The 14,018-nt window shown below is 41.0% G+C and overlaps 1 protein-coding gene across 1 annotated transcript in view; it reads right to left on the bottom strand.

Moving 5' to 3' along the window:
- The window catches only part of KIF26A (kinesin family member 26A), a 99,988-nt gene that overhangs the window by 54,643 nt on the left and 31,327 nt on the right, over positions 1-14,018 (bottom strand). The window contains exon 4 of the mRNA XM_421394.8: positions 11,988-12,488. Coding sequence (XP_421394.5) covers positions 11,988-12,488 — 501 coding nt within the window. The remainder of the gene's footprint in view (positions 1-11,987; positions 12,489-14,018) is intronic.

The following is a 14,018-nucleotide window of genomic DNA, read 5'->3' as shown; positions in this document are numbered from 1 at the left end:
ACCTGCAGCTGCAAAGCGGTAACAAGAATGCCTAAATCTGTACATTCAGACTTTTATTAGCATTGTGTGTTCAGTGTGAATCAAACACAGAGTGTAATATCCCTTCCCTGAAATAGGTTTTCAGATACAAAAGTTGCTAATGCCTGGCTTACTGTTTTATCTTTTAAGATGAGGCAGAAGAGGAAAAAAATCACAGAAAAGTAGAATTAGATAAAAATAGGAAGGCCTGTCAGACAGGAAAACATTGTAGGAGATCCAAAGGCAACCTCAGGGCTCTTACTTTTTGGTCTAATATCTGAATTACTATCACAGGCTGAGGATTTGTATCTTCACTACCAAAAATCACGCACAGGGTGCGTTTCATAGACCATCCTCACTCTTCAAATGCATGGGCATGGATACCCAATGTGCTTCCAGAGCTGATGTCTTCTGCATTACAAGGATGGAGAAGGAAGTTCCTGTATGGCCAGGAGCTCCTGATCTCGCCCTGGCCCATATCTCATGTAAACCATGCTCCTCAGTCCTAGAGATTTTTTAAAGTTGTGGGCAGATCTTGGGCTGACCTCCTTAGTCTCTGAAGCGTCCATTCCTTCCTTCAGCCTGCCTGTGTTCCCATGCCAGAAGGAGTGCAGCCCAGGCTCTGAAAGCACAGAGGTGCCAGGGGGCACCGATGAACCTGTTGCTCCCCTGCTCCCATTCACACCTTTGCAGTGACAGCATTCTCTCTCATTCTGACTCAACCTTCAAAGCTTCAGTACCCATGCAGGTGACCTCACACCTCAGCCACGTGAAACAGCAGTGCAGAAAGAAGCAGCAAGCAATACTCGTTTTTTTTCCCCTCCTTCACAGCTCTCTGACCACCAAACATACAAATGTTACTCTCCTGTTTGTACACATAAACCCACTGCTTGGAAAGCTGGGGGGACATGAAAGGATCAGAAAGGGCATAGACCCTGCTGCACATACACTCTCAGAGTCAGGACCCTCCATGTACAATCAATTTAAAACAGCCAGACTAGAGGAACTGTTTCTTCTAATGCCTCCAGGCAAGCATCAGAAAACGTTGCTTGGAACCATCCCTGCTGACATTGCAATAGTTACAGCTTCCAAAGCCAAAAAAAATATTGCTGTTTACTGCTCAGGGTGTTTTAATTTACCATTGTGGTCAAAATTAAAAATGAACTGTTTATTCGAATGGACAAATATATAGTTGAATCCCTGCTTTTTGTCAGAGGCTGATATGAGCAAGCAAAGGAATTCATTAACAAGCTCATAATAATGCAAATTTCCCTTAGCTTAGGATTTGTTTTCCTACCAGAAGACAAATGCTTTTCCATTAGGAGTGACTTCCACAGGCCAGATGAGTCTCTAGCAACAAAACACAGGACACACACAAATCTTTGAAGCAGAACTTGCAGTGCCTTCCTGAGGCTGCAAGAAAATCTCCCAGTGACTTCAGGCAACTCAATCCAAGTTTCACTGTGTCTTGCTTTCTCTATTTTGTAAAATGGAATCATCGTGTTTCCAAGAATTGCATCTCCTTTTTATTACATTATTTTGCAATTATTATGTTGTGACACTGATTGACATACAATGTCAGCAAATAAAAGACAAAGGTGGTCAGAGACTGTCATACCTAATTTCTTTTTCAATCATGCTTGAACTGCTTATATATTACACATAACTACTTTAAAGAGAACATCCCTCAGGACTAATTTGCCTGACAGCTACCAACCGCAAGGCACCCATTGACTAGTGTGTCACACTTGAAGAGATACAAGCCCTTGTTACACAAAGTGAAAGCTGGGTCTTCAGTACACCAAAATCTAGAGTATATGGCCTCATCGCCAGCAAGCTTATTAAGCAGCATTAAGTTTCCAAGGGACAGTTCAGACTATGTGGTAGTTGGTGAAGGACACCAACCTTTCAAATTAGGGAAGGAGATGTGCAGGTGCTGCTGTCTCTCCCTTGTGACTGTTCACTGCTTCCTCTCCCATGCTGAAACTCTGTGACTCAGATGCACAGCCAGCCATGATTCCCTGCAGGTGTCCCAGAGCTCTTTCAGGTAGCTAAGCTAAATTAGGTACCAGTGATGAGGAACTCCAGAAGAACTTCCCAGACGTGAGAGGGCAAAGAAGGGCAAAGTGAGGTTTGACACATGTAACAGTAACCTAAGACACACCTAAACAACACATACTAAGTAAATTTGCAGATGATTCTAAATCAGGAGGAGCTGTTGACTCTCTCAAGGGTGGAGGGGCCTTGCAGAGAGATCTTGACAAATAAGAGGGTTAGGCAGTCAGCAATTACAGAAGATTTAACAAAAGTAAATGCTGGATTCTGCACCTGGGCAAGGGTAATCCTGGTTATATTTACAGACTGGAGAACAAGAGACAATAGGCAACCCTGCAGAAATGGATTTGGGGGTTCTGGCTGATGGCAAGTTCAGTGGGAGTCAACAGTGTACCCAAAAGGGCCAATGATACCCCAGGGTACACCAGACCCAGCAATGCCACTGCACAAGGGGAGAGATTGCCCTACTCTGCTCTGTACTGTACGGCCTCACCTTGAGCACTGGGTGCAATGTGGCTGCCACAAGATTACAAGGACATAAAGCTGTCAGAGAGTGCCCAAAGGAGGGCTACATAGAAGGGGGTCAGGTGGGGGTTAGAGAAAGGCTCTGCCCCAGAGGACTGGGGATATGGAGCAGGGCATAGCCCTGAGCTGTTGGGAGCTCAGGGAGCATTTGGACACAGCTCTCAGACGTACGGTTTAGATATTGGATGGTCCTATGTGGAACCACGGGTTGGACTTAATGACCCTCGTGGGTCTTCTCCAACTCCAGATATTCTAAGCACACTGAACTCAGAACTGGCAGTTACAACTCAGGGAATCATAGAATCATGTAATCATAGAATCACCAAGGCTGGAAAAAGACCTACAAGATCATCCAGTCCAACCATCCAGTGATTCAAGATGCAATAGTAGCCAAAACCATCAGATTTTGAGCATCACAAAACAGGGTACTGAGAACAAGAAGGAGGCTGTTCACACATTGAGTGCAGTCCTAGTCCTGCATCTGAAGATGGAGGTAGCAGAGTTAGGGAAATGACAGCAACAAGCAAGCCTTTGTCAAATGATCAAGAGGATGAAGCAGCAGTCTTAGGAGGACAGACAACATAGTCTGAGACAACTGTTTACCAAGATGAAGATTGAGAGGCATCTGACTGAGGGCTACAAAGTCAAAGAGGTAGTAAATATGCTGAATGAAGAATTACAATTCACCCATCCCTATATTACGAGGTACAAGCGATGGTCAATGAAACTGATGGGGTTTAAGTTTAAAAGTGATGACAGAGAGTACTTCTTTGCACAGGGGTAATGAACTTTTGCAACCTGCTGACAGAGGGGGTTGTAGAGGCAGAGATTGTCAGCAGGGTCAGAAAGGCAGTAGGTGAATTCTGGGATGTCAGGCATATAAACAGATACTAAAGGAAACAGAGAGAGATGTGCTCCTGAGACCTTCTCAGCTGCGCATGCTGACGACTATGAGCAGACTGTACAAAGTAGCCATGCTCCACAGCTCTCCCTAAACACCATTAATAACTGCTGCTGGAGACAACCATAAGCACAATGTGCTTCAACTCAGACCCAGCAGGATATTTCTAACATTCTTATCACTTACATCCATCTTTTCACTGGTCTTTCTTATCTTAATTTGGATAGTGATAGGACAAGGGAGAACAGTTTTAAACTGAGACGGGGAGGTATAGGTTAGATATCAGGAGGAAGTTTTTCACCCAGAGGGTGGTGACACACTGGAACAGGTTGCCCAAGGAGGCTGTGGATACCCCATCCCTGGAGGCATTCAAGGCCAGGCTGGATGTGGCTCTGGGCAGCCTGGTCTGCTGGTTGGCGATCCTGCACATAGCAGGGGGTTGAAACGTGATGAGCATTGTGGTCCTTTTCAACCCAGGCCATTCTATGATTCTATGATTAACTGGTAATGGGAGGTTGTGCTACTCCCACAGGTCCCCATAAGAACTTCAGAGCCATCCAAAGAGCCTGCTGAGAACGGAGGCAACATCTGCACAGCTATTCTGCAGAGACCAACTAAACCCAGACCATTCTCAAAGCCAGTCATCCTAAGGGTACCCTCTCCCCTTCATCTTCCACTAGCTTCCTACAACAGCTGTAACCACCTTGACCAACATTACCTTACTTTTGAGAAGCAGGAGTGGGAGGCTCTGAATAGCACATCCATTATCTTTGCCCAACAGCATCAAAAATACAGCAACAGGCTTCTTTCAAATGCTTCCTCCAAATTAGATACCAGGAAACAACAAACTTGTCCACATTGCCAGCTGTGCAAACCCAGAGGAATTAACTCATAAGCACTTGGGCACCAAACTAAAATAATAATAGGCCAACTTCGCACAATGTCAGACCACAACATCAATTTGTATAAATGATTTATATGGACTCACTTCCCTAAAAGTGTTTCATGCTAGAATCTCACAAGTACTGCTTTAAGATTCAAAGCGAACCTCTAATTATTGATCCTTCGTTACACTGGGAAATTACCTCATCGCAGTTTTAAAGTTCTATTTATAAGTCTAATAATCTCATCATTGATTACGGTGACTGTATTCTAATTATAAATCCATTATCTCCCCAGCAATGAAATAAAATCAATAATGCACATAAATGGAAAAGAAGGAATTTAAATGCATACATTAACGTCATTCCAAGTAGCACTATTTTATGCACCATCTCTAACAAAACTGTGTCACATCATTAGCAATAACGTGAAAAATCTTTTTCAATTAACAAAGCCGATTTGATACTATGTTCAGTAAAGTGGCAGTCCATTCCATTAAACACACATACAAAATGCTTGAAACATCTATGAACTCTTTGTCATAAATTTTCTCCCAAGGGCTCGAACAGAAATGTAGATACATTTTATATTGGTGCTTTTTAAAACTTCTTTCATAAGATGCCCCTTAGGGTCTTTCAGTGATTCCAGTTGCAAGTAACAAAGAACATCAACATCTGCCACATGCTCAGCTGTTCATACCACAAAACAGGAGATGCTCTCACTGTGCAATGCGACTACCTGGAATCCCACAACCTTGACATGTCATCATTGCAGTACTCAGCCTATAGAGAAAATATTGAAGAGCTTTCCAAAAAAAAATTGTACTTATTTTATGCAAGCAGGGAGACTGGGTAATCCACACTTGTATCCAGCCACGTAGATCAGTTCCTCTCATGGGGTATAGAGACCACTGCAAAATACTTTTCCTCCATCTGTCTTCAGCTGACTAAGGTGTGAGCTCCTTTGGAATTTATCTGGTTCCTCAGCTTTTCACCTCTGAAACGGTGAGGCATCATTCAGTTGGAGGCCACCCTTAACCAACATAGCGCAGAACAATGGCAGCCTCATTAAAGCCCTTCTAGATTAGATATATAATCTTACTCTATTGGATGACATTTCTGAGCTCCAGCATTGGTAATGAGCCTTTCTTGTAAGATGATTTCTAGTGCTGGGAGGAGCGGGATACATGAATTAACAAATCAGATAACACACGCGGTTTAAACATACTAAGGAAAATACAATAAAGTGAAATGGATGAACAGAAAAGGCCAGCTCAGAGAAACTAATTCAGAGGGGAGAGTAGAAAATTTAAGCACCTGGGGTAAAAAACAGGGAAATACTGTTCACTTAAAGTGTAATTTAAGATACATTTTTGCAGATTAGAGTCCTATGAACCCCTATTACTTTGAAAAAGACATTGCATAAATTCAAGATGTTCTCAGAGAGTTCCTCAGAAGTTACACAAAGAATTTCTGCAAGTCTGAAGGCAATTAACCTCAGCAACGGGCCTTGAGATAACCTGAGACCCAATAAAGGCAAATTCTGTGGATTATCATCTGCAAATAATCTCTGAAGTCTGCTTGTTTTAAATCTACCCCTGATTAGTATAGGTGAAGTCTGGGCCAACATTCTTTATTATTGCTTGTTGACTGCAATTGTCAACAAAGACCAGTATGGATTTGTTTCCCTGTGAGAGTTGTAATAATAACTGCTTAGCCTAGAGGGGTGAAGGATCAAAAGAACTGTGCTTTCAGGTGGTAATCTGAGCCCCAAGAGGGTCTGAGTCCTGAGGATAGTTACCCTGTCCCATGATTGTAAAACCAACACTATGGCAGAAGTTTCAAATACACAGTATAAAGGGATGTAAACCACACCTTCACCTATGAAAACGCTTATTTCATCTTGGAGCCAAAACCCCTTCCACCAACTCTCCTATTTTTCATGAGTCACTCTGATACCTGAGCTGTACCTTAAAAAACAAGCTCATTTTCACCTTCAGCATCCCACACTGGGAGCAATCTAAAAAAAAAAAATTTTACAAAAAAAAATTAAAATACTCATGGAATCCTTAGCAATCACACAGAACAGTGTGGTGCTTAGCTAGTTAACTTGCTAGTTTAACTAACACATTTCTACGCATTTTGTGTGTGTACAACGCTAAATTTCTAACCCACAGTTTCTAAGCTTATCTGCTACCTGGCTGCTAGTTAACTTGCTAGTTTAACTAACACATTTCTACGCATTTTGTGTGTGTACAACGCTAAATTTCTAACCCACAGTTTCTAAGCTTATCTGCTACCTGGCTGCTGAGGTAAGGTCAGCCTTGCAACTCTAAACATAGGCAAATGTAAGGTATTGTTGATAGTGTCATCCTCTCACATCGCATCTCTCCTTCCACACAGGAACTATAAAATTAGGTTAATATGAGAGAGCATTTAGTAACCTGGATCAAAAGGTTTCCTTTCACTGTTTGGACTTGTTAAGGAGAGCGACCAACTCTAGCTTCCTTTGCTATTCTCTTTCCTTTATGTACCTCCTCTGAAGAACAGTAACACCGGCACCTCTAAAACTAAACAGAATACATAAAAGTCTCTATGCAGTCCTAGCCCCACTACTAGTCTGAGGTTTGCTATTGCCTTCTGCAGATCCAAGTTGTTATCCATCTTGTCTGAGAAACATCACAAAGCTCAAAGTCATCCAAACATCTTATAGACAAGATTTATGGTCAAGGCACTATATTTTAATTGTTTCGTTACAAAATATATTTCACACATAGTATTAATAAAAGGTCATTGAGAAAGCTATCAGGAAAAATTCAAAAATCCATTTGGTATGACATTTATCAATGTAAAAAAGTAAATGCTGAAAAGTAAATCATCTTATGGTTCTGTTTTCTACAGTCAGTTTCTATTACATCTTCTAAGCAAAATGTAAGTCATCCTTGCTATAAACAAAGGAAAAGAATTTCAAGAAAGTCAACAAGGGCTGAGCAACCCTCAAATGAATCCATCCGGTTTACATTAGGAATGTCATCTTCTTACCCTAAGAACCCCAGGAAAGCTTAAATTCTGACTAAAGTAGCTTTCAAAAATTTTTCAAATAATGAAAATTAACAGAAGTCCCTGAACTTATGAAGACATGCACCCATTCACACCCATACCCACTTTTTAATCCCACAGTTGAAGAACCTCCCTCAATCTAGACATAAACATAGCTTTGAACTTGTGAATACTTTCAAGGACACACATTGGACTACTGATAAATTCACAATTTTATACACCTATGCCTTAAAGTCTTTTCAAATCATTCACTTCTCCAGTACCTCAGCTTTCCTAGTTTCTTAATGGAGTAGGTTTCTTCTTAAATACATTTCTAAAGCAACCTAGATACTAGTAAACGTGCAATGAAGTCACAGCACTTTGCCTTATAACCAGTCCCATTCATGAATATTCCAATTAGAAATAAAGTGTGGCAAAGATTTCATTTTGCATAAGATGAAAGAAAAAGCAATTTGCAAAACAAGCTCTATTGCACTGTGATGTTTTTACACTGCATGGCTACATTACCACTTTTATTCAGCACATAATGCTGCATACTAATAACAGTCAATTCAAAGCATGCAGTTGAACCTCTTTTTCCTACAATAAGCAATATATGCAGGTATTTCTAATAGAGGTACAATGTATTTTTAGTAGTTTTCACTTTTCTTCATCTCAGGCAGGATCTCAGCTCTAGGAAGACTAGACCCCCCTTGCTTCTCTGTGTTAAACAGTGTGGTACCAATGCTAAGCACTGCTTACATGCTTTTTCATTTGAGCACTAACTTTGTATTCACCTGTCAGGTTTAGAATTAAAAACATCAATATAAAACTATGTACTAATTACAGTTGTCAGTCGTCCACTGCAAATCAGCTGTCTTACATGGAGTTATGTCAGCTCCCTCCCCTTCACAGTGTTCACTGCCTGGTCAAACTACTTATCACTGCTACTGGTGATTATTTTGTGTAATTTTTCACAACAGGCCACTTGGGTAAAGCCACTGATTACATCTTCACCTCTTGCACTCTATTGCAATCCTCGTCCTCCCCTCCCTGGACCCTCCTCCAGATCCTTAATTACCGTTCCTTTTCACAGCTCCTGAAGACCGCTGTTATTATTTCAGTTTGAGCAGCACTCACACTATGCTTTGAAGACACATTCCCGTTCAAAAAATTTATAATCTATATAATGGATTTTCACACTTGAACTCCAAACATTTATTAAAAATTTACGATGTACTGCACTTCTGACCCCAAACATTCAGCTCAGAAGTGTTTTCCTAACTGTAAGTGACATTACAAGGTAATACATGCAAGTTTGGGGAGGGAGATGAGAAGAGCAGAAATCAAATAATCTTTTTATCTCTGCAGACAATTGTAATACTATCACTGTTAAAACTGACCATAATAAAGCTTAAAAAAAAAAAAAAAATGGAACCTGAAGAACAGTCTGTAGATACAAGGTCTCCTAAAGTTTGGCAGCCATGTGTTGTTAAGCATTTTCAAGGCATCCATCTGGGTTCTACTGGCACCAGCAGAAAGCAACAGACATCTTCAACAGTCAAGGTAAGCAAAGACAGATGTCAAAGAGGAGCCAGGACAGACAACCAACATGAGAAGAATAAAGCACTTCTTAGAGGTGCCTGGTACTCTCCTACTGCTATAAAGGAAGGCTCTGTAATTAGCTTGGAATAAACACCTGTCTTTTTGGCAGTTGAAAACAGTTGAGATGAATCCCAGCCTTCATCTGCATCTGTCATCCAGTCTTTAGAAAGTGAATTATGCTCATTTCAAGTGCGGCACTGAGTTATATCACTGAGATGTAAAGCACTTAGAAAACAGTTTCCTAGCAAGGAGAGCAGCACTGTTTCAAGAAAAGCCCTCCACTGAGAGTAGGTGGGGGGGGAAGGGAAAAGTGCAGGTTCCAAGTGAATCAGGGGTATTTACAGAGTGGTCAAAATAACATCACAAGTAAGAGCGTGAAGTCCTCAGGGCAGAAGCTCTCTTTTCTTCTGCATTTATGCAGTATCATGAGAGCTCCAAGATGCAGTCACGTTACACGTAAGAAATAATTCAGTGCTATCCTTTTCACTGCATTTGTTTTCCTTGCTCTAGAATTTCTCTAACCAGACCAGTTCACGTCTTACATGGGCTCCATATTTGGAGGTTTGCTCCACAGCTGCAACACTCTGATTTTGATTCTGGTGAAACTGAGGAGGTAACCCAAACCTGAACTATCCACTCAACTCTTCATTTCAATGAACTAGCTGATAGCCTCAGCTAGAAGAAAATATCCTGCTAGAGCACTCGTATTTAGACTGACATGGGACAAAAAGGTATCATTTAGAGAGAGAGGTAAAGATTGGAAACCAACAAACTTCAAATAGAAAAGGAATAGAAAAAGCTATGAAGAACAGAATAAACTCTTCTCCAGCTACATTAACTGGCAACTGGAATAATGGGTTTAACATGCAGCAGTGGAGATTAATTTTGCTTATTTATTTCAAAACACAAGGAAACCTTTCTAATGGGAAAGGAGGTTGAGAGCTGAGAATCAGTAGAGCTTGTGAAATCTCAATCATGACAAATTTGTAGGATGAAGTAAGACAAGCATCAGACAGGAATGCTCTGTAGTGAATGCTGTCCTAGATCAGCCAGTTACTGAAATCCCTCCAACCTTATATTCAACTGATGGGGAAAAGCAATGGGCAGGCACTTTCCCACATCTCCCACCCAAACAGCTTCATCAGACACAAGGCTCTTAATAAAACGAAAGACAGTAGGAGAATTCAGACATAGAAGGGATATTGTGAACAGAGATGAACAGAGTTGGGCTTAAATCAAAAATAAAAAAAATAGCTTTTCTCCAAAAGCTGCTTCTAAATCTAAACTGTTCTTGCAGATGACCGGATCACATCCAAGCAACCTCTAACACTCAGTCTATCACTGTCTATCCTTTCATTAAAAGGTCACTTTTCCAGGCTATTGAGCTTTTTTGCACATTTCTAGATTGCACTTAAGGTCTGTTGGATTACACACAGTTTTACTTTGCAGGGGTTAAATGAGGTAGCTCAGTTTTATCATAGGGTAATGCAGTGGTTAGAGGAAACCACATCTATCAGTGAGCACGGTTAAGCAGAAAGAAATTTGGAGCTGGCAGTTAGTGAATTATTTAAAACATGAAAAGGGCAGGAAAGGAACGAGCAGAGAAACTGAAATACTTGTGCTTCCACAGACTGTAGGCCTCTTAAGCCAAAAGCTTTCTCATTTTCCTACATTTCTGTGATATACACAGAATTAAAAAGATACTACGATGCCACATGCCCTAACATTGGCCATACTGATCCTGAACAGAGTAGCATTTTAGAGAACAGGACTCACAGAAGCAGTCCTCATAATAGCTGAATAGAACATTTTTTTGTCCCTTTTTCTAAAGGCAATATCATTAGAGATCAATACATCAATAAAGACACACCAGATATAAATGGGGGCCCCTCAACAGTGGGACATGCAAGCGTTCACAGATTTCCACGTGAGAGAAAAGTATGGGAATGAGGAATCGTGTCTCCAAAGACTCTTCTAGAAGGAAATACTGCAGCCTCCCTGTAAAAGTAATGTTATACAATGGCACTCTTAAAATGTTTATCCCTGATGATCTCAGAGCTCAACCAGCTGATGCTACCAAGCAATATTTGTTAGTGTTTATATATAGCAGCACATAAGGCATTATGTTACATTCTAAGCTGTCTAGCACCAGCGACCCTGGTCTTGAAAGATCTGTTGCAATACCTAAGTGGAAAGCACGACTTCTGTTCACTATCATGGGAAAATGGCTAATATCTTAGTCAAAAAATCAGTCTGTGCATCATACTGTACTCAGCAGCATTCCACAGATGGTCACAAATGCTTAATGAACTTGGTTGTCCATGTGATGTGCACCTCTATTAACATCTTTCCTTTCTCGCAAGAATTCTTGTAATATATATCAAATACAGGAATGGTTTAAAACCAACTTTAACACTTAGAATCTAAGTGCAGTACAGAAGGGTGGCACGGAGGCTACCTTCTGAACATCCTCCTGCACAGCAAGCTGTTCTGCAACACATCTAACTTGCAGATTAATTCTCCCCATTGCAGTCTATCAACATCTGCTGAATTGAACACAGCCGTAGAAGTTCAGTGCTAGACTTGAGGGTCAAGTTCGTCTTTAATACAGCTCCCATGAAGCCCCCAGAGTTTTTTATGTTACAAACCTGGCCTTTTATGTTTTTCTGAAGAGGTCACCAGATATTTGACAGCCAAATAACATCACCTGCATCCATAAAGCTACAATAGTTGCAAAAAAACATCTGAGGAAAGGATGTCACCATCCAAGATAAGAAAGCAAATTCCTTGTGACATCTGACAGAACATCGTTCAAAGCTCTTTTTAAGCTATTCAGTTCCGGAAACGTGGCTTAGAATCCCATTAGCTGATCCTCTCTAACGTAAATATGCATACATCTCACATTTTTTCTTTATCCACACACACGTAAACAAAAGTTGTGCATCTGCATTATCACGACTTACTAGGCAAGCCTGAGGCAGGAAGCTGTTCACCCTGGAGATACTCCACATGCCCTCGAGGTACTGCTGAGCCTGGATGGTGACTGAACTCAGCGCACCGCTGAGACCGCTGGGGGCTACTGTGACTTGAACACTGGAGTTTGGAAAACTGCCCGTGCCTTGAGACCATCCAAGTCCCTTCTTCTTCTCTGTCCCAGAGAAGAGGTTTGGTGATTTTCCAGGTTGCCTGCCCACCTGCCCAGTAATCAGTGGCAGGTCTCGCTGGGAAGAGACTGTGACCACCCTGGGTACCATGCTGGTCACTGCTGTGGCACCGGGTGGGAGGTCGGGCATTTCTGAGTAGCTGGCTTGGTTGAGGGTGTGCATCATTTGGATGGCTTCCTGTTTCAGCTGGTTCAAGTGAGTGGCACAAGTTTCGCATCTGCTCTCTCCTTCATTCCTGTTTCTCTGTAAATAGTCAGGCACTTGAAGCTTGTCAAAAATTAAAGCTGATAATCGTGGGTCCTATAGAAGGGGGGAGGAAGCAGAAAAAAGAAAAAAAAACAGAAAAACACATTGAGTCAAAACACAAAAAGAGAAAAAGTTCCACCCATGGAAGCACTTTAAATCTCTATTGGTATTTATCAGGGTGGTTTTTTTGGTCTGAATAGCCCCAAAAGACTTGCAGGTCACAGCTGACTAATAAACCATAAATGACTTCATTTGTACAAGACTCAGCATGAAAATTTTCATCAAATTAAACAGTAGAGCTGTGGTGCACTTGATAACTACTCATTCTTCTAATTAACTCTCCTTTGGAGACATCCAACATGCTTGTCTTTTTCATGCTCAGAAGCAACATCAGTTGAGATGCTGACCCTACAGGTATTGTAATGCATTTCAAAGGCATACCACCACCTTTAAACCAGGAAAATAAAATTTCAGATTATTGAAAAAAATCAGTGCATGACCTGGTAAACATTTTTTTGTCCTCACCCTCAGAAATGACTAATAAAGTACCATGAAAGTAGCTTACTTGGTAGTGCTCAAAAACTGACTCCTCTGCTAGCTAGGCCTGTTATTTCTGATCTTTGCAACCCAGATGGTAGCAATATTCCCTTACACTACACCTGCTTTGATGAGAAATGGATTTGAAACTACAGCCATGTGTGAAGGTGCGACAATGTGCACGCTAAGAAGCCGATTTAAAAGCAACACCTACTTTGCTCCCCCCTCCTCCACCTTGCTAGTTCATTTTAAGGCTGCCCAGAAATCTTAAAACCCTGCTCTGTGTTTCCAGTTCAGAGATAGAGTTACCTATCTCCTGAAACACACCAATGCCTTCCCATCCCTAGCATGCTACTGTAAAGATCAGCCAGGAGATTAAATCCAGCCCTGCTGTAAATCTGCTATCAAGATGAATGCCGTGCTATAAAACTGACCCAACTTCACACACTCTTCAGCTCTCTAAACAATTAAAATTTTAATGAAATCACAGCCAAAGGTTTATTTGTATAATTATTTTAAGTGAAAATATTTAATATGCTTGTTCATAATGAGGGCATACGACGCTAGTACGTCAGCCACCCTGCATACGCTGGGGTATCCCTAGATCAGTACTCCTTTTAAAATCGTATTACTTGATGCCAAATTGCAATTGCTCTCTAGGAAATGAATGCCTTATTAGAAAACTAACTCATTCTGGTTTTAATTACAACACACATCAATAAAACTCTTAAGAAGTCTAGGGACTGGTACTTTGGCTTTCCTCATTATTCTCTTTCAACTGTGCCATTTCCCTTTGCTCTGAATTTATAAAACCCTCAAACACTGCCCAACTTCTCCACCAGCAGCAGGGAATCTAGCTTGTTTTTAGCTGCTGGATTGCTCCTGCACTAAGTAGTTTTTGATCTATCTCATAAAATGCAGTATTGTGTTAATATAAACCATTGTGTATAGCCATCGCATCGCTCCACCGCCAAAAACCATTAACAAAAGTTACTTTTTCCACAGTAATTTAAATTATGGTTTATTTACTGGGAAAAAAAAAAAAAA

This window comes from Gallus gallus, chromosome 5, assembly GCF_016699485.2.
Source record: "Gallus gallus isolate bGalGal1 chromosome 5, bGalGal1.mat.broiler.GRCg7b, whole genome shotgun sequence".
Lineage (NCBI taxonomy): Eukaryota > Metazoa > Chordata > Aves > Galliformes > Phasianidae > Gallus > Gallus gallus.
Note: the sequence above shows the minus strand (reverse complement) of the source record. Positions and strands in the feature narration are given on the sequence as shown.